The following is a 25,228-nucleotide window of genomic DNA, read 5'->3' as shown; positions in this document are numbered from 1 at the left end:
GTATTTTGTCTTGTCTCATTGAGGAAAACATACGTCACTGAGTGGTTTCAGGAGACATGTTTTAGACAGCATCCGATTTGACTCTCAATAAAACAAAGCTGATGGCTTTAATGGAGTGAATTATGCAGCTGGTTGAGCGAGTGCGCTGCATGTCATTGAGGTTATCAAGTGGGTACCTGCTGCCTGCGATGACTCATTGGATTATGGCAGGGGTGCCCAACCAGTCGATCGCGATCGACCGGTCGATCGCGGGGAGATTCCCAGTCGATCGCGAGATGTGTCTAAAAATAGAACAACAATATTCTGTTTTATCGTTCATGTCCTGTAACATAATATTCCTGTGGCAGAATAATGCACATGAACGCATCAAAGTTTTGTGATTGGCCGGCGTGACCCCATGTGTCGGGGCGTGGCTGGTGAGCAGTGGGCAGTGCACTCGTTCGCTAACGTTGTCCGTAGGAGTGACAGTCCGCACACACACAAGACCGCAATTATGGCAGAAGCAAAACATATATAATTGTCACTCCGAGTGGGAGGATGATTATTTTTGTATCTATTCCAATTCAAAGTGCATCTGTCTCATCTGCAATGCGAGCGTGGCTTTATCGAAGAAGGGTCATTTAGGAGCGGCATTTCAAAACAGTGCACAAACGCTACGAGACGGAATTCCCTCCTAATTCTGCCCTACGCTCCCAAAAGGGGAGGGGCCTGAAAGGACAGCTAAATGCACAGCAGTCCATTTCCACCAGGCCCAACAACAAGAGCAAGGCTGCTTCCAGAGCATCTTATCGTGCCAGTCACGTTCTTGCGAAACACATGAAGTCTTTCAAAGACGGCGAAGTTGTGAAAGAAGCATTCCTGGAGGCTGCAGATAACAGAAGCATTTCAACAGGTTTTTGATATGATAAAATCATAGGCCTGTGGTGCAGTGGGTTGTGAGTTGGTATTCGGATCAGGAGGTCACAGGTTCAAACCCCACTGCAGTCAGCATGTCGTTGTGTCCCTGGGCAAGACACTTCACCCCAAATTGCTCCTGTGGGGATTGCCCACAGTATAGAGTATGTAAGTCGCTTTGGATAAAAGCGTCTAACAAGTGACAATGTAATGTAATGTAATGTAATAAAAACTCAAGTTGGATACCGTTATTAATCAGCTGTAAGTTTGAGTTTGTTTGAACTTATTCATTATAATTATTGTACAAAATGGTATAAGAATGCAAACTTAAATTGATTATAGTCCATTATCAATTCAGGTTAAGAAACTAGTGTTGCTTGCATCCTATTTTAAAGGCATTTATTTTTATACTCTACTAAAATGCTACAAAAAAGGGTTTGATTCTATTAATTTTGTCTTTTTTATTGCACTTCGGCAGCAGATTCCTGTGTAGCTTCAGATCTGAGTTGTCTTATTAGTAAGCCTAATTTATACTTTTGTATCAACACTATTTTTATATAATGGCAAAGAAAGGGTTCAGAGTCTTTTTTTTCCCCCTGTGTCATATGTGGCAGCACTGTTCAATGTTTCTTGAAAACATTACCCACTGTAGTGACGTGTGAATAAACTCCTGTATCAACAACACTGTTGTGTAACTTCAGTTAAATACTTGTATGTGTGTAGATTAGAAAGAGGTAAGAAGGATCTGCAGTATTTTATGAAGTATTAATCGTACAAAGGTCAGTTTTATACAAGTAGAAGTGTGTATTTACCTGGTAGTAGGCTGTCAGTAATGGCTACGCCCGTCTATTTGGACTGGTAGATCTCGGCAGACTGGCAACTTTAAAAGTAGCTCTCGGTTCAAAAAAGGTTGAGCACCCCTGGATTATGGACTGCTGTGACAAGACCTCAGAAGGACGGGAAGTACAATAGAACAGCCGGTTTATCCGCACCATTTACTCCGGATTACTTGGAAAACGTGGCACATAACCATGTAGGTTAAGGAAGCAGAAATAAGAAAGTGCAGCTGTTGTCACGTCACTTTAATGTTCTCGTTGTCGTCTTCAGTGACATGTACTCGTTCAGCTGAGATGACCTCGTTCGGTTGACAAAACCCTCCTGATTTAAACTTGAGGCAACTTTAAGCATTGTAGCTAGTCAGGTAAAAGGTAAAATGCCCCCTCCTGCAACAAAACTGTCTCATTTTGGATCTCTTTTGTTTGTGCATTAACATTTAGTCTTCATTTCGCATTTTTAGAGAACAACCTGGCCGATTTTAAAAGCCTTGACTCAGATAGTGAGGACCATGGTGCTCATATGTAGTATAGTGAACAGATTTCTCTGTATTCAAGCAGTTAATTAGGCAAAATTGTCTTCAGGAGTTGTGGCATGTTATTGACCGTGACATAAAAACAATATGAAACAATTCTGAAGGGGATTATATTGTTGTTCAAAAGGAAAAGCAGCACATAATGTTTGCAAGACGAAGATGTTGCACGAGACACACATGGTCAAAATATACATAATGATACTTGTAGGAGGCAATTATCTCTATTATTGTTATTTGTCACATGGGTCTTGTTTGTTAGTATTTAGTCCTCCTGTTTGCTAGATGACACAGAGCTGGTTCAGACATTTTCTGTTGACCGGTTGGTCCTCTTTAAGTTATTTGTTGTTTATTTGAGTCATTCAACATCGTTAATCTATAACTTCAGTACGGACTCTTTCAATTGAAACGTGTCAAAGTGATGAGCCTACTTTAGCTTCTAGCGACTGTTCATTGGGAGTTTTGTCGCTACAGATACATCTAATGTTAAATCTCTCATTTGCACATCATGGCTTAAAATGCATGAAATACAACTTGTTTTTCAAATGCAGTTACTATATCATACACAAATAAATGTTAACCTTTGTAAAACAATCTTGGTGTATTGAGTTCAATAAAAAAAGGAAATTATATTAGTGTTCACTATCCTAAAAGATGCTAGTTCAAAACACTGCGCCCTTTCGACTGACTTCAAATCAAGTGATGCTCACAGAATCAAATCCCTTTCCACACATCTCTGTCTCTCCGGAGTCATAATCGAATACTTTATTGCCAAGTCAACAACATGATCGGATTAAGCGTCTTATTGAATTTACTGCGTGTCAGGTAAAATGACTCTCCCCTCGCTCTGTTTCTCCTCCAGGTGAAGGGAGAGGAGGGAAATTCCACGGTGTCGACCTCCTCCAGCACTCGCCCTCCCCCTCTCCAGGAGACCCTTACCCCCTCCAGCCCCGCTCCCTGGAGCCCGTCACGGACACTTTCCAGCAGAACCTCCCATTGAGGAAGACCCTCTCTGACCTCGACACAACCTCACCTGCAGGTATGTGTGTGACTGTTGGGAAAATACTGAATGTACTCTTCCAATATCAGAGTACACATGACAACAAAGGCCCTACGTAGCTGTGTACATGATTACCTAGAAGAGCATCAGGACCAGTGGCGGCGCTAGGGGGTGGCTACTTGGGCTCAAACTCCGGATGTTTTCTGAAAAGCCCCGAATGTTTGACTTAAAACATTTATTTTTATTTTTAAAACGTCTCGTGAGTATTGTGCAGTACCGGAGTCCAACAGAGAGGCAGCAGCTGCGGGACAGTAGCCTGCGTACTGCGTAGCCTTCCCTGCCCTGAATAAGAAGAAGTGATCCTTCCTGATCAGTGCCTGACGAGTTAAAGCTAAAGTTATGGATATTAGAAAGTCATTTTCATCAAATCAGGCGCTACAAGCTGCACCAGCAGTATCAGCAGCTGACAACAATGACATCACCAGCAGTGATGAAATGGATGATGTTTCAGGTTTTTGTCCGCTTTAAGGTGGTGGTACATTTGTGCTGTCGCAACAACAACATTCCCATTTCATTCCCCATCTGGGCTAAGCCCCGGATCTCCTACAATCCTAAACCCGCCCCTGATCAGGACTGTTTTAGGCATATGATAGCTATGTGATTAACATGATGATTCAGCCTCTATGGAGATAGACAAATGACAAGCATGCTCATCATGAACTAAACATTGTATTTTGAGAAAAAAGTCAGAATTTTGAGAAATGCTTTTGAGATTTTGAAAAAAGCCAACATTTATTTGTTTCCAGAATTTTGAGATTTACAGAAAAAGTCAGAATTTTGTATGATGTATGATTTCCTAGAAGAACCGGCATTCCTCCATCTTGTGACTGTGTAACTCCCTCTCTTGGATATCAGCATGTGAAGGACACTGTTCAGGAACTAGTTGATGCTCTGTATGTGATGAGTACTTCCATCTGGAGAGGATCACAAATACATGGATCCTGAGATTGAAGCTCAAACCGGTGACGAGTGACCGCCCGGCCCGTCCACACAGCGGCGTGCGTTGAAGCTTGCCGGCGGGCGTGTCTGAAGCTCGACCAACAACCAATCACATGAATCTCCCGCCCCTGACACACAAGCAGCGGTTTGATTGGCTAGAGCTTGTACTGGCATATGATTCGATTGGCTGACGCTTCTGCTGAGGCGTCAAAAGTTGAACATTGCTCAACTTTTGCAGCGAGCCACGCCAGCAAAGCTCCGCGTCACTTCCCACAATGCAGTTTGGCGAAAAGTGACGTCACCCCATTCAAAGTGAATGGTGAAGCTTTCAACGCACGCCACTGTGTGGACGGGCCGTGATATTTGTCTAACAGTGACTATGAAGAAAAGATCCTTCTCCGATGTTTTACCTTTCCTTTATTCCATTATTCCTGTGGTGCAGATCTCGTTACTATTACATTTAGCGGACGCTTTTATCCAAATCAACGTACAATAAGTGCAATAAACCTTAAAGATTCAAACTAAGGACAACGAGAAAATTGCTCAGGTCAAACAGGCAAACTCTTACTTTGCTAATTTATTTACTTTTTGGCAAGGTACAAGCGAAACGAAAGGAAGATGTCACAATAAAATGCACTTATAAACTACTAACCCAGATTTCTACTGAAACTTTAGAAACCCCAGATTTAACTGGACAAGGTTTTCTCTAGTTTAGGAAGCCTTAATAATCTATATAATTTGATACCTTGGGAGGATGGAGAGATGGGACGATTACATATTTTTGTATATAGATGCTCTTAGCAAGTCACGTTTTAATTGACACATTATTTCAGATAAAATAGTATTTGTACCTCAATTTTTCTCTGTTTCGGTGTAAAATCCGATGACTTAATCTTTGTGACATTAATCTGGGCTTGTTTATATTCCTACTTGGCGTAATGCCTTGTAAAAGGGGGTCACTGGGGCAGGAGAACATCTTAATAATTTTCTCATTCTGCTTTTAACCCACCACATAGTTGTATACAACAAAGAACACCACGGATAATAATATTGTATTATTCATTTATTTCCCCCTGCATTTACTCTACTCTGTTTTGCTGAGTAAAGGATTGTGTTGCCAGCAGCCAGGATCTTTCAGGCCTGATTGACTCATTCAATGCAACATTGATACTTAATCGCAGGGTATATCAGAGTCCTCACTTCAGTCAATGGCAAACATCTCAGTGTGTATAACTAATGCAGGAAGGTGCATAGGATAATTGATCTTTATAATCTACTATACATAGCAGCAAATCTCAAAATAGGTGGGTTATAACAGTGGCAACCTTCACATCTTGTTGTAAAAATATACTCATTTATCCTGAAGGTTTATTGTCACTTTCTTTTAAAGATGTTGACTTGAGCAGTGTGCACGTTTTTCAGATTGAAACGAGTTGGCAACAAGAGAGTGTGTTGAATATCTAAAGGACTTGAATACATTGCTGTTGAAGTAAGCAAGAAAGTGGTCAAGTATATCTTCATGTGACAATGTCCCCATAAGTTCAGTTGTATTAAAGGTCCCCTATTATACTGTCTTTCATCAATATATTACAGGTCTCAGATATATACAAAACATGTCTCTGAAGTGTTTGGCTTCACAGATCATTGCAGCATTACCCATAATCCCCTCTGTTTCAGCCCTGTTTCCAAAGTGCTGATTCTCTGTCTGTTACTTTAGATGAAAATAAGGAGCCCCTCCCCACGCCCCTCTGAGAGAGATTTGGTTACAAAGAACTCAATGGTGCTCTAGGAGGAGATTCAGGTGATAAGGGGGGGGGGGGGGGGGGTTACCTTGGTTGGTGATTGGCTAATGGTTACACAAGACAAAACATCGTTATGACATCATAAAGTGGCCAAAATCTGATCAGCTCATTTTCAGACAGGTTTTTATAGAAATGGATCAGGACAAAAGAGAGAGAATCTTTGTTCCTGAAACTTTCAGAATCTCTTTCTCTTTTTTTCATGTTGATGTAGAAGAGACATGCAAAAGTGAATTTTGCATAATAGGTGACTTTTTAATTCTATGTTCCTCCACAGATAACACTTTGGAGCAGCGTGCCGCAGACCAACTTCACCCAGGAACTATGGACCACTCTGGGCTTCTGTGCTCAAACACACCGTCCGCTTCCTGGAACGGACCTAAGGGCTCCACCTTTTCTCCCGGAGCGTGGAACGAGCCTTACAATTACACTATGAACAAAGGCCCAGCCGTCCCGCCTAAACAGCACAGCATCATCGGATCGTCGGGGGGAAGGTCGCAGGACGGGGTGATGTTCGTGAATTCAGGACAATCAGGAGGGGGCTCACATTCCAGTTCATTCTCGTCCGTGACGATGCCTTCTGGGAGAGGAGGAGGGAATAACATGCCGGGGATTTCACTGGCGGCGGCGATGATGGGGAAGCGAAGCGAGACTGAAGGTGCGGCGGCGGATGGAGGAAGAGGAGGAGGGGGAGGAGTTGGGGAGGGAGCAAGAGGGCGAGAGAGGTCGGCACGTTCAATAGCAGCGGCAAACGCATTCAAGTTTCGTGAGCGTTCCCTTTCTACGCCCACAGATTCGGATTCTTTCTGCTTTTCAGAAGTTGGTTTAGGACAGCCGGACGGGAGCGTCTTGCCGACAGGGAATGGGAATGCTATGGGAATAACAGACCACCAACAACAGCATCATCACTTCCTGGGTTTGGGTGAGAACTATGCGCTCAGATACCCTAGAGGGAGCTCCGAGGACAGCACCAGTACCACAGACACAATCTCCGTCACGGCTTCAGACTACAGCGCCGACGGTCGCTTGCGCCTACGCTCCCGCTCCATCTCGCTTAAGAAATCCAAGCGCAAGCCACCACCCCCTGTGAGGAGCGTCTCTCTAATGAAGAACCTTGGACAAGCTGAGGGGAGAATCCACCACGAAGGCGGACTTTACCGGGATGGCCGGCCAAAGAGCCTGCACATCCCCAGGGATCTTTTCCCGGACTTTCAGCCAGATTTCCTACTGCCCAGTTCGTCCTGCTCTTCTAAACCAATGGTTGTTGAGCGGGATATTGGCCATGGAGGCGCTGATGGACCTCCAAGTCTGGAAGTCCAAGCACCAGAGAGGGAGGGAGATACAGAACTGACCTTCCCCACTCACTGGCAGCTGGGGGACTGGAAGAATGACCCTTACAGGTAGGAAATAAAACAATACTTAAGTTTAGCAGTTTATTTGCCCGATCCAGATGATCTTCCCGGTTATTGGACCTTCAGTATTCTCTAAGTTGTAATGCTAGAAATGCTCTCCTCTGTTCTCTTTTCTCCTTTCAGGTCTCTTTCAGGCTCAAGCACAGCAACAGGTACCACAGTGATTGAATGTATGAAAGTCAGAGGCAGTTCGGAGTCCCTGCTTGATTCTCCCTCAACCTCCAGAGCAACATCGCCCTCACAACTCTCCATGGAAACTGACATCAAAGCATTCTCGCCCTTCAAACCCCCAGGACTTATGTCGCCATCAAGTGGCTATTCCAGCCAATCAGAGACTCCCACCCCTACTATTCCACTCAGTCACATGGCAGGTCACGGGACATTAGGGTGTAAGTTGCGTCCGAAGATCCCGGAGAGGAAATCATCTCTTCCGTCGCCCAAGGACCCATCTGCAAGGTCTAGATTGTCCTTTGAGATGCCTGGGAATGCACATCTAGAGCTGTCATCAATCAGGCCAAAGCCAAAGGCCAGCAGAAGACATTCGGACACCTCGACTGCAGCAAAACCCGGAAAAACCAGCTCCTCGCAAGCCTTGCCTGTTGTTACCCAGAATGAGCTAAAGACTATTCGACTGCGCTCTGTCTCTCGTGGTGACTTGGAGGACTGCCCTGATGGGGCGTCCGACACCATAGAAGAAGAACAGCATGGCCGTGACTTAGGGGAAGACCCCAGCCCGCCACCCACCCTACCGAAACCCAAACCCCCTGTCGCTGTCAAGCCCCCGTTGCCAAAACGGCCCATAAACCTACTCTTTAAGTCTTCTTCCCCTTCTTCCACTTCCCCCCAAGCTCTCGAATCACCGCCTGGCTCACCTGTGGATCGGCCTGTTCCCCTAGGCAACATCTACAAAGTCATGAGAAAACCCAAACCCAAAAGACCTTCACCACAAGCAACAAGTCCCTCTGTTCCACCAGATTATTCCACTTATGAACATTCATTCCTGCCCCAGTCCCTCTATGACCTCCCTCCTCTTCCAGACCCCCAGCCTCTTCTGGAAGACCCGGCAATGGAGCCCGATTTCGATGTTTACCCAGAGATTCGTCCTGGTCCTGGGGACGGAGGCTCACTCCCGTCTCCCTTCAGTAACGAGGAGGGCCCAGAGCTCCAGGACAAGAGCAAGACCCTCCCTTCAAGAATGACAATCTCCTGTCTGTCAGAGCTGTCAGACAAAAAGAAACCCAAGGTGAGGAAGAGATCTCTCAGAAAATGCTTTACTATTCAAGATTCAAGGCTTTATTGTGCACATTAGCTACAGTGTAGATATGGCAATGAAAAACTTAAGTCACAGGCTCATCCAACAGTGCAACATGAATATATATATATAGGACATAAAACAAATAAAACTGTTACATGTGCAAGTAAATACAAATAAAATAGTGCGAAAAGAGTCTACAAGTAAATGAAATATGATATATGTGACCCGCTCTATCGAAATCAGTCGGAAGTCGCAACGGCTCATTTAAAAAATAAACTTGGATTTGCGTAAAAAAATTGTTTTTCGGGGTTCGGGTGTTTTCTTTGATTTTAAATAAACAAAGTCTTGGCTTTCAGAATATGAAACTTTTATTTCCAAAATCACACGATAAATACATGTTTGAAGCTTGTAAAGGGAAGAAGACAGCTCTCACTCGCACTCTGCTCTTCCGCAGCGCCGCCCCCCCTCCCTCCGCTGACATTATGAATGTAAGGCGTATAGTAATCATAGATAACACGGCAGGGTCCGTTACAGTTTGTTTTCATCTGATTTCAATTAAACAAAGTCTTGGCTTTCAGAATATTAAACTTGTTTCAGCAAATTCAGATGATAAATACAGCTTTGAAGCTTTGGCATAATTACAAGCGGAGAACGGAGTAACTTGACGTCACAGCAGGCATAACAACAGCCGGTGTTTCTCGTGAGGGTTTTCCCCGGGAAACAAACAATACACACAAATGCAGAAATACACATACATACACACACACACACACTCGCGAGCTTCCCCCAGACCAGTAATCAAAACGAAAATATCTTCCCTCCGTAGTATTTTGATCATTTGCTAATAACCAATCAGATCGATGGATTCCAGAGAACTTTGAAGGCCTTTTTCTCAAAATGATGACTCGGTGACAGCCATTATATAATGTGACATATGTTGCTTAATATTTGGGGTACAACAACAATCCTGATATCATTAGAAAGCTAGGAATCTCCTCTTTCCAACAGTGTATACAACTCAAAATGTGTCTTCGGGTCAATGCGACTGATTTCGATAGAGCAGGTCACATATAGATAAATAATTAGCATGATGCTAACAGATGAATGTTTATGGATGTTCTTTACAGAGTTCAGGTGTTTAATAGTCTTATGGCCTGGAGTCTGGTGGTTTTACTCCTGACAGAACAGTTTGTGGCTGGGGGTCTTTTGTAATCCTTTGGAGTGTCCTTGTGGTTAATGTCATTCAGATTAACTTATTTTGTTCCTTTCCAGGTTCCCCCTCCAGTCCCGAAGAAGCCGAATGTCCTTCTTCTTCCCTCAACGGTCCATTCCTCGACCAATGGGAGCACAGACCGTCAGACCCCTCAGGCCGACAGTCCTGTGGGTCTTCGCTCTCCCGTAGGAACGTTCTCACCGGAAGAGTTTCCCAGTTCTCCTAGTGTTCTCGATATGCTAGAACAAGATGAGAACCACTTAGGAACCGACGAGGAGAGTTCAAAAGAGTCATCGCTTCATTCGTCTCTGCAGGATTCCTCCCTCACAGAGCTAGGAGGGAAGATGGCCAGCACTGAGATTGGAGCAGGTAACTTTTTTGAGAAATATCTGCATACTAGGGTCACAGTTTATCAAGAAATAAAGTCGTAGTTTAATATTCTGCATTATGTATGACTCAAACTTATATTAAAGATGAAGCTGATTAGATAAACCCTGATAAAGCTGAAGAACGTCTGTTTTGAGAAGCAAATTCTTACCTCATTTGGCTTGAAAAACGATTGTTGCTAGGGTAGAACCACATTGTAGTCAGCTTGCAATTTAAAAGGGATTACAAAGGGAACCCAGTTTCAAATTGAAATATGAGGATCAGCATGTCCATAATCTTTCAGCTAATCATCTGCAGTGTGTCCAAAACCTCCACATTGCATCCAAAACATTTGGTAAAAGCTTTCATTTGTCAAAGCGTTTTCAAATGCAACAAGAGATTCAAATGGAAACTGTGTTCAAACCATATTTTGATCCTTTGAATGCAAGTAATTCATCGAACAATAAACAATTCAACCCAACCGTCTATGCTCTACGTCAAAAAGCTTTCTTTTACATATTGCAGGACTGTTCATTAAAGCATGGAGTTCATGGAGTTCTGTAGTGTTGCAGTATCTGTCGAATGCTGAGTTGTGCACTTACATATTAATCGGACATGTCTAGGTGTGGTTGTGTATTTAGAGTCTATGGAGAATCAAATAGACCCTAGCAAACATGCAGTGGTTGATAAAACATAAGATAACAAATGTGGCTTGATCTTTGTGAGGAACTGTGTCACCTCTTTTCCTTTCATTGTATATGCTTGTGTTTCATGAGAGCCTGTCAGAGCTGCTACATTTGATTAGGATCCTTCACTGCTGCGTTTGATACATAACCTGCTGATTCTGCCAGTAGCAATATCTCAGGTTTTCAATCAAATCAAAACACGGACTGGTTCACGTTGTTTTTAACCGTAAAGATGACATTTATCGTTATTATTATCCAATTATACCCTCAATCTGTTACTGGCTCAAGTAGGGCTTTGGTGGAAACTACATTTCAATGTGATACCTTCTTTCTTTTTTGTTCAGATGACTCGGCAGCTGACGAGAAGACGGTACTCCACATCGCAGAGGAAACAGATGATGACATGTTGCCCAGCACACCTGCAGCACACACCACAGAAGACCTGTTCACGATCATTCACAGGTTGGTAAACACACACACACACACACACACACACACACACACACACACACACACACACACACACACACACACACACACACACACACACACACACACACACACACACACACACACACACATACATACCATGTATACATCACTTCAGGGGACATTACATTGACTTACATGCATTTCCTGGAGACTTATCCTAACCTTAACCATAACCAACACACGCCTAACCCTTAACCTAACCCTAATCCTAAACCTAACCAAGTCTTCACCCTAAAATTAATGACTCTCCTCATGGGGACCTCCAATTTGTCCCCATAAGGGAAGCCAGTCCCCACACGTGACTATGTAAACAGATGTAGGTCCCCACAAGTATAGTAATGCTAGACCACCCACACACACACACACACACACACACACACACACACACACACACACACACACACACACACACAGCCAATAGAGATTTCAGTCATGCAGTGTACATACGTTTTATTATGTTTACCAATAATGATATTACGCAAGATGCCTTTTCTTACGAGGCTTTAGGAAGGGTTAAAAAGTGCATTATAAAATGATTCTCACGGCACGTGCAGTTACATCCGTCCTATTATAACCCTTCTGACGAGAGATGCATTGTCTTGTTGAAAAGGTGAACAGCGGACAGAGCATAATGTTCCCTAGCAACGGCTTCACGTACAATGTGATGCTGCAAGACCGGTGGGTCCTTTTTTATACTTTTCTTTTTTAGAATCTCTCTCAAGCACACACACACACACACACACACACACACACACACATAATCACAAGAAAAGCTAGTCTCTAGGCAACAAGTGTTCATGGTTTTACCCTCCTGTAAGGCTGCAAATAGCTTGAAAGGCAGAGAAGTAAAGGTGAAGGTGTGTTCATCTCTCACAAGAAAGGATGGAGTCCCTTCTGTAGTCACACGCTTTAGAGGTTTTCAATCATAGTGTGACGCGTTTAGTTTGAGGATAGCACCTGCCTGCGGCCCCGTGACCCATGGTGGGAAATGTACTGTGGTTATGATGCTTGTTTTTCGGAGGTCGTGTAGCCTATTCAAACATATGCAACCCGAATCATGAAGATTTTCTATGGCATACGTCATTTTGACTTGTTTATTTTTTTGATACATCTTTTTTTTAATATAATTTCTTTTTTTATTGTGTCTACCCCCATTTATATTGATGTGTTTGAAGAATGCCTTTCTCTAGGCGTCCCAAAATGCTAACTTTTATGACAACTTTAATGCAGAGTATTTTTATTTTCCTTTCATTTCTATACTTAATCATGTTTTATTAATTTATCTAATTCCTGTGTGTTTGCTGTACACTGACAACAGATGTAAATACCTGTAATTAAAAGCTGAAATACTGACCTTTTGTCTCATATTCATCTTTTGATGTCAAACCCAAATGTTTTCAGTGTACACCAAAAATGAAGGAATTGGCCTTGCTGTTCCAGTAGTTTTGGAGGGGACTTTACATAATGATTACTTGTACATTAACATTAAGGTCACCTATTATGCAAAATCCACTTTTTCATGTCTTTTTATACATAAACATGTGCCCCCTCTGATCAGATTTTGGCCACTTTATGATGTCATAACGTTATTTTGTCTTGTGTAACCATTAGCCAATCACCAACCAAGGTAACCCCCCCCCCCCCCCCTTATCACCTGCATCTCCTCCTAGAGCACCATTGTGTTCTTTGTAACCAAATCTCTCTCAGAGGGGCGTGGGGAGGGGCTCCTTATTTTCATCTGAAGTAACAGACAGAGAATCAGCACTTTGGAAACAGGGCTGAAACAGAGGGGATTATGGGTAATGCTGCAATGACCTGTTTGGTGTTTCAGCCAATCAGAGACAGGTTCTGGATATATCTGAGACCTGTGATATAAAAAACAATATAAAGACAGTATAATAGGGGACCTCTAATTTCTATACTCATGATGTTTTTCTTCTATTTGTCTAGGTCCAAGCGGAGGGTTCTTGGTCGTAAGGAACCGACGGACTCTTTCGGCAGCCGGCAGAGTCTTGTATCTCCGGTGAAGCACAGCAACAGCGGCAGCGACATCCGAAACATGACCTTAGGCAGTCAGAGGTCCAGCTCCCGTAACGAGAACTTCATGGCCCTGCTTCAGAAGAAAGGCAGCAAGACTTCCGGCGGAGGAGCCAGAGTCTCTGCTATGGAGCTTCTCAAAAGCACAAACCCTTTGGCACGGCGGGTCACAGAGTTTACGTCTACTTCACCGACAGCTGGCGAGGGAGGAGAGTACGGAAAACCCCACGATCAGTGAAGTTAACCAGGTTCGTTGGCTCTTGAGAAAGCTACCAGCCAATTCTACAATGCGCCACCCACTGAAGATGGGGCCTTCTGACCAACCAGATCGCTCCAACTACTGATCGACCATTTGCACTGTCCAATCGATTTGGAGCACATTTTTGGACCAAATGTCCCCCTACTATGGTTGAAGCGCTATCGTTCATTGTCCAATCAGTCCCTCTACGGAAGGAAGAAATCTGTGGAGAGCGAAAGTTGTTCTCACTTTATTTTTAATAAAAGATGGAGATTTTAAAGTTATGCTTCACAACTTCATTGGGGAAATGCTCAGTGCGAAGGCTGGACGATAAGATGGATCGTTGGAGCAGAGAATATAAGGATAAACGGTGGATATCTTTACTCCTGGCTCCACTTTGGTGAAGACATCAAGGGTCCAAGATGAAGACAGAGGTTATTAATGAATCCTTAAGCAGTTATATTGATCCTCAAAGGTACCACAGTAATCAAATAAAATAATAATTGGAATAAAACACAAAAGTTGACTTCCAAATGATTCGTCCATTATTCAACCAAAACCCTCCAACCAGTAGCGCTACGGCGACGACGCCAGTAGACCTACATGAATGAATTGAAAGGTAAATAATGAATGGAGATGATGAGGCACCCGAAAGCCTAAACATGTGGGCATCATAACTCTCCTTCTCCTCCTGGTTGCTGCAATACCGTAGGAGGCATGATCATTTTCAGAGAAACTGAACCGTCTTATTTTGGCGAACGACGCGCAGGATTTACAAAGAAAAACCACATGGGGGCTTTTTGCCACCAAAGATGACGCATGAGCATGTCACAGATTATTATTTTTTGGCTGAATGTGAATGTGGACCTTTTACAAAACATTCCACAGAGGCACCCTGCAAAAGGAGGGACATCTTGGGACGTAAGCACTTTCTTTTTAACTCGCCGACGGAGCGACGTTTCCACGGCGCAATCGAAACTCATCAATCCTTATTCGATCAGTCTTTTGTTTTTCCTTAATCTTTTTTGTTCACCATGCTAGATGGCCATATACTGTACATGTTTCATTGGATTGTACTATATGTATCATGTACAAAGATAAATGTATCGCATCTATCAACGGATATCATCTGTTTGCGGACACAAAGACTAACAATAGTGTACGGAGCAGCAAGCAGCTTGGACTACAAACTGCACACACCATGGAAGGAAAACACACACCCAAACACACACACATACGGACCAAGGACTAATGCCATGGAAGACAGAACAGACCAGAACATTGTGTGTGTGTGTTCGTAGGAGTGTGTGCGCTGGTAAAATCTAGCCTGTGGAGTTTCTGTACGGAGAGCATGAAGCAGGCCTGGTTATAAAACAGGGTCTTTATTCATTGTTGGTCTCTGGTGACGGGACCAAGAAAGGACTGTTAAAAACTACAAACAGACCAGAGGGGACCTAGCGGTGTGTATGTGTGTGTATTTTTGCGCTTGTGTATGTGTTCATGTGCGTGTAATGAAGGGAAGTGCCAAGAAAAAAAGCGAGAAGGAGAGAGCGTCAATCTCCATTTGCCTGTTTATGTGTTTGCCATTTTTGGGCCCATACTATGTGTGTGTGAGTGTGTGTGTCGCTGTGTGTGCATCGTCACCCTGCAGTCCTTTCTTGAAGTAGGATTAGCATGAAGTTAGCAACCCCCGCTACAAATATACACACATTACAAACCAATGGTTTACAGGAGCAATGACTGACAGAGTTTTGAGTTCTGAAAATAGGTATTATTATCACTTTGTCACCCTAGATCATTACGGCCCTAGCCAGAATCTTTCTGTCCACACTGTCGCTAAGTTACGTTCTGAAACTGTGTTACCCTCCTTTGCGCACATTTGTCACACTCTGGCTGTGGTCGAATGGCTCCATATTGCTTAGGACGGTTCCTATCGGAGTAACTGGGCCGTGTCTAAGTTGATGCCTTGATAAGAGCAGGTTGAGTTCCTTGAACCCTTAAGAAAAGGAGCTTCAATGCTTCCATTCATATGTACTTAAGGTGCATCCTTAAAGGTGGGGTAGGTCATTTTGGAGAAAGCAGCTCGAGTGCGCTAGAATTTGAAAATACACAACCGGAACAAATCTACCACTTCCTTCCAGAGCCCCTCCTCCAACACACACGAACGCGCACATGACCAATGAGGGCACGAGATAAGTTTGTGCCCAGATGGAAGGCTGACAGGCAGGTAGGCCATCCAGTTACTTTAGCCGGCTCAGATGATTGGTCGTGCTTTTCACAGTACCACGGCTTCCACTGATGACATTTTGTTATGGATTTGTTGTCAAAGCACTTCAGATATTCATTGCTATCGGGATGTTAAGAGCATTCCATGGAATATAACAAGTGTATCTCGAGCCGGTTTCTCAAACGTACCTACCCCACCTTTAAGGAATGAAAAAGGTGAAAATGCACTATAGCAATTATATTCGCGTTAGGGTTAGTAGATGTTTTGGATTATTATATTGGCTATAATGAGTTCTCCTTTACATCGTTGTTTGACCTCATGATGTTTGCATCAAGGTCAAAGAGAAGTGGTTAGGAAAAGGAAATTGTTTTGACTATTGGGCCACAGCCTCTGCCACTTTCGTTTAAGAGGTGAGGTGGCAGCCTGTACCTCCTCTTCCTCCTCCTCCTTTAATCACTACTGGAGCTCTCAGTCCATCTGTCTCTCTGCGTCGAGCATCATCTCTCCTTCTCTCTCCTGTAACCTCTTGTTTTGGCACATACAGTACAGTAGCACTCTCTCTCTCTCTTCGCCCAAATACTGCAAACTCTCTCTGCTTTTGCACATAACGCCACCTTTTGATCGCTTCCTCTGTTAACCTTCTCTCCGTCCCCCATGTTTCCGTTAACCTTCGCCTGCCCCTCTTTCCTTCCCTCCTTCTCTCTGCATTCAGTCTATGCATCTGCAGGCGACACGACACCGGATGAATGTCAATGAATGACTGTTAAGAAAATAGATGCTGTGCTTTGTTTGTGCTTTGCAACAAAAAAAACATCTTTCTATCAATGCTTTCAATCTTCTGCCTTCTCTCTCTCTTGTTCTGTGTTTTTTATACTTTTTCCTTTGAGTATCCATGGAGTAAACATGGATGAATGAGTGGATGTGCACAAACACAGAAACAGGCAGGGTTTGAATGTGTTTTTTTTGCATAAAGGACCTTTACTTTTGGACTGTGAACGAAACGCCGTGTGGTATTTGACCCCTCACCGCCCTCCAGTTCTGGATCAGCGTGTGGACAGTCTGAGAATGTTTGGATTAGCAGCGGTTCAGCTCTTACACCTGACTTATCCCCTGCATGGATGGATGTGTGGAGGGAGGAGGGGTCCTTCCATCTCTGGACTGGCAAACTATCCCTCGGTGCTATTGAGTCAGAGCCCCCCCTAGTGGGTGAAAGAAGGAATAACCACACATAAGACAACAGGAGAGTAAAAAAAAAGAACCGCCTTCACATACATCTCTCTTCCTAGTCCTTCAGGTATTCCATCATCCTGAAAAAAAAGATTTTAAAAGTGCATAAATTATCATGATGACTAGTCAAGTGACGCTTGTTTTAAATATTTAGTGAATGAAAAAAACTGTGTTTGTTTGCCTTGTATACTGAATTATGGGCGTGTTGCTGTAGCGCCTATACTGTGTTCTTATTTTATATTATTACGATTTTTTTTTTCAGCTGCCTTGGTAGTACACACACACACACACACACACACACACACACACACACAACCTTGCAAACCTTTGTTAAAACGAAATCGCCCCGTTAAGACATGTTTGGAAATCTGGTGCCTCGAGATAACTGACCAGACACATGCTAGCCAAAATCTGAACTGAACCCAGTTAATTAAGCTCAAAGTACAGCATGGTAACAGACTGTGAACAGAGACAGGAAATGAGTACAGTGTTAGGAGGGAGCGGACAATAATAACATGAACCGATTGTTATGAAGTCACATGAGGTGTGCGTGACACGTCAAAACATGTGGTTGTTAATGGGTAGGATTTATCATTTTCAACGAGTTTTTAGGATAAACTAACCTCAGCGTTGTTTAACTTCCTGTGGAGACGATATATATTCAACATGGCACATTTGGTTAGTAGTAAAGCTGCAACCATTAGTCCATTTATTGGCTAGTAGATCAATTGAAAAATAATAGCCAATACATTTTTAATTGACAATTGAAGACATTTCAGTGCAAAAGTAGCTGATTTCAGCCTCCTAAATATGAAGTTGTGTTGCCTTTTTCAGTTTCATATCATCTTAAAGTGAATATTTGGCTTTTAGACTTGCAAAACAAGACATCACTTTTGACTTTTAACTATTTTCTGACATTTTATAGGCCAAACTAATTTTAAACTGAAATTCATCCAGCTAAAAAATGGACTAATTGATAATGAGAATGACTGTTTGGCAGCACTAGAACAGAATAGAGGTACAAGTAAAGAAAGACACACATGGGTACACTGGTAAAAAGCGTGCTACCCCCTGAGGATACAATCATTTAATATTTAGAGAAATATGTAATTTCTTTACAGTTTTCAGAGGCAGAGTTGCACTGGACGCAGAAATACACTTATTGGTTAGATTACTGCCAACTTGGTGCCATATTTTTGATACTTTTTAGATTTTACTACCAACAAGCTCACAGACAATTGGAGCAATTAGTCTTTAGTGTATTTGGTTGATCCTGTAGCTCTTCACATACACACAATTACTAACCAATGGGAATATGTCTGCCATAAGAGCAACTCTGCAACCATGAAAGTTCTGTATTAAATTGCACATCTCTGAAAAAGTTGACAACATATTATATTGAAAAATGACATTTATATAGAGTGTGAAAAGAGTGCTGACACTAGAAATATATATTGAATATTTAATCCCTTCTTCAGGAGGAGGGGAGGTGGAAACGAGGGCGTGGAGCAAAGGTTTGATTCGGCTAAACGTGGGGATTACCACGCCGAAAATTACACTTCCTCCGTCAACGTTTCCTCCACCTCTTCCTCCTTTCTTCTCAGCTGTCGTGTGACTCAGCGAGTAATCATGTTCAAAGCTTTTCCCTCTCTCTCACTCTCTCTGCCCTGCAACGGGATGAAAGGAGATCACTTTTTAATGAATTCCTTTATTTTATTTTAGTTGCAGATTCAGAGAAACGTTAAAGTGTTAAGTTGGAGCGTCAAAAAATAACTTTTCTCCGAAGCCAACATAAAGATTTATCTGATGTTGGTTTGAAGAACCTGTTTACAGTCATTTGTTAAAGACAATGAATAGAGCCACTTAGATGACACGAAATACAACCCAGAATAAACAAATCAAACATCCCTTCTTTGATCCAAACAAAGTCAACCACCATTTTTGCAGAAACAGCTTTAAATAAGTCAATTGTTTAACCACTTTTTTGACAAATATATCCCAAAAAAGCACAAATGCTTCAAAATAATAAATGTTTGATCCCAGTTTTAAGACGGTTCATTAAAAAACATGCGGTCCAGCTTCATGAGAGAGTGAAAGACGGTGGAAAAGAGAAAAGAGGGGTGACTGTTGCATATTTGGGCCAAAGAGTATCTTGCATTTGTTTGTCAGGGTGTGCCAGACGGGTGGGGTTAACAGTGTTTGGACGTTTCAGGGGTACTTTGGAGTAGGAATGAAACTGATGTCTCTTTTGCCGCTAAACCCCACCCGCCTGTCACGCCAAGTTGAGTAAAACAAACCCGCCCATGGGTCTGTACAGGCAGCTTGTGAAGAGATAAGATAATTAGAAAGAGAGACAGACAGAGCTATTGGAATTATTCTATTTTTGTTATTCCTCATTGAAAAAGACATATTTAAAGGAATATTCCGTGTATGTATTGAATAACCTGTTCCCCCCATCCAGTGGTGTGTATCTGCGAGGAGGCGTCACACACAAACGCTTCCCCCCGCAGCCATGCATCGCCAATGTGATGAAATTATTATATCAGTATAAATAAATTATTTTTTCTTGCTTAAAAAAAACTGGGTGTTTTCATTGTTTGCTTTCCTGCTGTTGTGAATGCTCTCTGCCCTCATGGTCTCAAGGTTCCTCTCTGAATAGATACTAATGATCAGAGATGGCAAAAGTACACACCTCAAGTAGAAGTACAGATACTCGTGTTTAAAAGTACTCTGGTAAAAGTAGAAGTACTGACTAAACTTCTTTACTCAAGTAAAAGTAAAGAGGCTTTGAAATGTACTTCAGTAAAAAGTACCCATAACTAGCAGCTGTTTTAAAGAGTACCTGACCTCCCTTTATATTAATAGAACAATAATGTCATTGTTAGCTAATGAATGTTTCCATGCTGAACAACGGCAACATGACAACGTTTCCATTGGTCCCTCTTCTTTAGAGAAGACCAGGAAATGATGGATACACGGATCGTGTTCAAATCAATAGGCACGCAATGACTCTAAAGAATAATGATCACGCACCAAACACACATTCAGACTAAAGGAACCAGCTGTTTGGAAAATGAGAGAAGTAGAAAGTACAGGTATTTGAGTTCAACATGTAAGAAGTAGAAAGTACAGGTATTTGTGTTCAACATGTAAGAAGTAGAAAGTACAGGTATTTGTGTTCAACATGTGAGAAGTAGAAAGTACAAGTATTTGAGTTCAACATGTAAGAAGTAGAAAGTACAGGTATTTGAGTTCAACATGTAAGAAGTAGAAAGTACAAGTATTTGAGTTCAACATGTAAGAAGTAGAAAGTACAGGTATTTGAGTTCAACATGTAAGAAGTAGAAAGTACAGGTATTTGAGTTCAACATGTAAGAAGTAGAAAGTACAGGTATTGTGTTCAACATGTAAGAAGTAGAAAGTACAGGTATTTGTGTTCAACATGAGAGAAGTAGAAAGTACAGGTATTTGAGTTCAACATGTAAGAAGTAGAAAGTACAGGTATTTGAGTTCAACATGTAAGAAGTAGAAAGTACAGGTATTTGAGTTCAACATGTGAGAAGTAGAAAGTACAGGTATTTGGGTTCAACATGTAAGAAGTAGAAAGTACAGGTATTTCTGTTCAACATGTAAGAAGTAGAAAGTACAGGTATTTGAGTTCAACATGTAAGAAGTAGAAAGTACAGGTATTTCTGTTCAACATGTAAGAAGTAGAAAGTACAGGTATTTGAGTTCAACATGTAAGAAGTAGAAAGTACAGGTATTTGAGTTCAACATGTGAGAAGTAGAAAGTACAGGTATTTGAGTTCAACATGTAAGAAGTAGAAAGTACAGGTATTTGTGTTCAACATGTTAGAAGTAGAAAGTACAGGTATTTGAGTTCAACATGTAAGAAGTAGAAAGTACAGGTATTTCTGTTCAACATGTAAGAAGTAGAAAGTACAGGTATTTGAGTTCAACATGTAAGAAGTAGAAAGTACAGGTATTTGAGTTCAACATGTGAGAAGTAGAAAGTACAGGTATTTGAGTTCAACATGTAGAAGTAGAAAGTAACAGGTATTTGAGTTCAACATGTAAGAAGTAGAAAGTACAGGTATTTGTGTTCAACATGTAAGAAGTAGAAAGTACAGGTATTTGTGTTCAACATGTAAGAAGTAGAAAGTACAGGTATTTCTGTTCAACATGTAAGAAGTAGAAAGTACAGGTATTTGAGTTCAACATGTAAGAAGTAGAAAGTACAGGTATTTGAGTTCAAAATGTAAGAAGTAGAAAGTACAGGTATTTGAGTTCAACATGTAAGAAGTAGAAAGTACAGGTATTTGAGTTCAACATGTAAGAAGTAGAAAGTACAGGTATTTGTGTTCAACATGTGAGAAGTAGAAAGTACAGGTATTTGAGTTCAACATGTAAGAAGTAGAAAGTACAGGTATTTGAGTTCAACATGTAAGAAGTAGAAAGTACAGGTATTTGTGTTCAAAATGTAAGAAGTAGAAAGTACAGGTATTTGGGTTCAACATGTAAGAAGTAGAAAGTACAGGTATTTGAGTTCAACATGTAAGAAGTAGAAAGTACAGGTATTTGAGTTCAACATGTGAGAAGTAGAAAGTACAGGTATTTGGGTTCAACATGTAAGAAGTAGAAAGTACAGGTATTTGTGTTCAACATGTAAGAAGTAGAAAGTTCAGGTATTTGTGTTCAAAATGTAAGAAGTAGAAAGTACAGGTATTTGGGTTCAACATGTAAGAAGTAGAAAGTACAGGTATTTGAGTTCAACATGTAAGAAGTAGAAAGTACAGGTATTTGTGTTCAACATGTAAGAAGTAGAAAGTACAGGTATTTGTGTTCAACATGTAAGAAGTAGAAAGTACAGGTATTTGTGTTCAACATGTAAGAAGTAGAAAGTACAGGTATTTGGGTTCAACATGTAAGAAGTAGAAAGTACAGGTATTTGAGTTCAACATGTAAGAAGTAGAAAGTACAGGTATTTGAGTTCAACATGTAAGAAGTAGAAAGTACAGGTATTTGTGTTCAACATGTAAGAAGTAGAAAGTACAGGTATTTGGGTTCAACATGTAAGAAGTAGAAAGTACAGGTATTTGTGTTCAACATGTAAGAAGTAGAAAGTACAGGTATTTGGGTTCAACATGTAAGAAGTAGAAAGTACAGGTATTTGTGTTCAACATGTAAGAAGTAGAAAGTACAGGTATTTGAGTTCAACATGTAAGAAGTAGAAAGTACAGGTATTTGAGTTCAACATGTAAGAAGTAGAAAGTTCAGGTATTTGGGTTCAACATGTAAGAAGTAGAAAGTTCAGGTATTTGGGTTCAACATGTAAGAAGTAGAAAGTACAGGTATTTGGGTTCAACATGTAAGAAGTAAAAAGTTCAGGTATTTGGGTTCAACATGTAAGAAGTCTTAGTGAAAAGTCGTCAGAAAAATAAGTAGTGGAGTAAAGTAACGAAGCATTTGTACTCCACTGCACCTTTGCTAATGAGTTTCCTGAGGCAACAACACTTTAGTTAATTGGCTGTTTCTATCTGACGCTGACTAAAACCTCTTGATCCGAAGTTTAATCATTACTTACTTAGTATAGGACATTTTGTCTTAAAGCTGGGGTATGTAGAGAACATTTGAATGAACTCTGATTTCAGTAAAACAGACCAGAATTCACATTTATTAAATATAAAACCCCTGCACATCCTTTTCAAGTAAAGGTAATCATTTAAAATCCTGCTGGTTTTTCGTCTAAGCTGTTCTTCCCTTAGTTTTTATATTAAAAGGAACCAACATGTTATCATTTGAATCTCAAAATAGGGCTCCAATAGAAAAAGGGACTCAATTTCTTTCCACACAAAAGATGTATTAATTTTTAATATTGCATCAAAAGAAACTATAATCAGCTTTTCTCATCAAGTACATGGTTGCTAAGGATTTGAGGTGAAGGCATTTAAAGTAGAGACACTACATACTGATATACACCTGAACATCAGCAGGAGAGGACTCTTTAAAGTAGAGACACTACATACTGATATACACCTGAACATCAGCAGGAGAGGACTCTTTAAAGTAGAGACACTACATACTGATATACACCTGAACATCAGCAGGAGAGGACTCTTTAAAGTAGAGACACTACATACTGATATACACCTGAACATCAGCAGGAGAGGACTCTTTAAAGTAGAGACACTACATACTGATATACACCTGAACATCAGCAGGAGAGGACTCTTTAAAGTAGAGACACTACATACTGATATACACCTGAACATCAGCAGGAGAGGACTCTTTAAAGTAGAGACACTACATACTGATATACACCTGAACATCAGCAGGAGAGGACTCTTTAAAGTAGAGACACTACATACTGATATACACCTGAACATCAGCAGGAGAGGACTCTTTAAAGTAGAGACACTACATACTGATATACACCTGAACATCAGCAGGAGAGGACTCTTTAAAGTAGAGACACTACATACTGATATACACCTGAACCTCAGCAGGAGAGGACTCTTTAAAGTAGAGACACTACAGACTGATTATACACCTGAACATCAGCAGGAGAGGACTCTTTAAAGTAGAGACACTACATACTGATATACACCTGAACATCAGCAGGAGAGGACTCTTTAAAGTAGAGACACTACATACTGATATACACCTGAACATCAGCAGGAGATGACTCTTTAAAGTAGAGACACTACATACTGATATACACCTGAACATCAGCAGGAGAGGACTCTTTAAAGTAGAGACACTACATACTGATATACACCTGAACATCAGCAGGAGAGGACTCTTTAAAGTAGAGACACTACATACTGATATACACCTGAACATCAGCAGGAGAGGACTCTTTAAAGTAGAGACACTACATACTGATATACACCTGAACATCAGCAGGAGAGGACTCTTTAAAGTAGAGACACTACAGACTGATTATACACCTGAACATCAGCAGGAGAGGACTCTTTAAAGTAGAGACACTACATACTGATATACACCTGAACATCAGCAGGAGAGGACTCTTTAAAGTAGAGACACTACATACTGATATACACCTGAACATCAGCAGGAGAGGACTCTTTAAAAGTAGAGACACTACATACTGATATACACCTGAACATCAGCAGGAGAGGACTCTTTAAAGTAGAGACACTACATACTGATATACACCTGAACATCAGCAGGAGAGGACTCTTTAAAGTAGAGACACTACATACTGATATACACCTGAACATCAGCAGGAGAGGACTCTTTAAAGTAGAGACACTACAGACTGATTATACACCTGAACATCAGCAGGAGAGGACTCTTTAAAGTAGAGACACTACATACTGATATACACCTGAACATCAGCAGGAGAGGACTCTTTAAAGTAGAGACACTACATACTGATATACACCTGAACATCAGCAGGAGATGACTCTTTAAAGTAGAGACACTACATACTGATATACACCTGAACATCAGCAGGAGAGGACTCTTTAAAGTAGAGACACTACATACTGATATACACCTGAACATCAGCAGGAGAGGACTCTTTAAAGTAGAGACACTACATACTGATATACACCTGAACATCAGCAGGAGAGGACTCTTTAAAGTAGAGACACTACAGACTGATTATACACCTGAACATCAGCAGGAGAGGACTCTTTAAAGTAGAGACACTACATACTGATATACACCTGAACATCAGCAGGAGAGGACTCTTTAAAGTAGAGACACTACATACTGATACACACCTGAACATCAGCAGGAGAGGACTCTTTAAAGTAGAGACACTACATACTGATATACACCTGAACATCAGCAGGAGAGGACTCTTTAAAGTAGAGACACTACATACTGATATACACCTGAACATCAGCAGGAGAGGACTCTTTAAAGTAGAGACACTACAGACTGATTATACACCTGAACATCAGCAGGAGAGGACTCTTTAAAGTAGAGACACTACATACTGATATACACCTGAACATCAGCAGGAGAGGACTCTTTAAAGTAGAGA

At 41.4% G+C, this 25,228-nt stretch overlaps 1 protein-coding gene across 1 annotated transcript in view; it reads left to right on the top strand.

Annotated features, from left to right (window-relative positions):
• Positions 1–19,791, top strand: part of LOC117534830 (NHS-like protein 2) — a gene marked incomplete at its 5' end in the record, with an annotated part of 36,958 nt that extends 17,167 nt beyond the window's left edge. Inside the window, 6 exons of the mRNA XM_034199066.1 lie at positions 3,123–3,299; positions 6,336–7,458; positions 7,594–8,713; positions 9,998–10,307; positions 11,335–11,452; positions 13,433–19,791. Of these exons, the coding sequence (XP_034054957.1) occupies positions 3,123–3,299; positions 6,336–7,458; positions 7,594–8,713; positions 9,998–10,307; positions 11,335–11,452; positions 13,433–13,757 (3,173 nt within the window). The remainder of the gene's footprint in view (positions 1–3,122; positions 3,300–6,335; positions 7,459–7,593; positions 8,714–9,997; positions 10,308–11,334; positions 11,453–13,432) is intronic.
• Between the last annotated feature and the right edge of the window lie 5,437 nt (positions 19,792–25,228).

Source organism: Gymnodraco acuticeps, unplaced genomic scaffold, assembly GCF_902827175.1.
Source record: "Gymnodraco acuticeps unplaced genomic scaffold, fGymAcu1.1, whole genome shotgun sequence".
NCBI lineage: Eukaryota > Metazoa > Chordata > Actinopteri > Perciformes > Bathydraconidae > Gymnodraco > Gymnodraco acuticeps.
The sequence above is the reverse complement of the archived record's forward strand: the minus strand, read 5'-3'. Positions and strand labels throughout refer to the sequence as shown.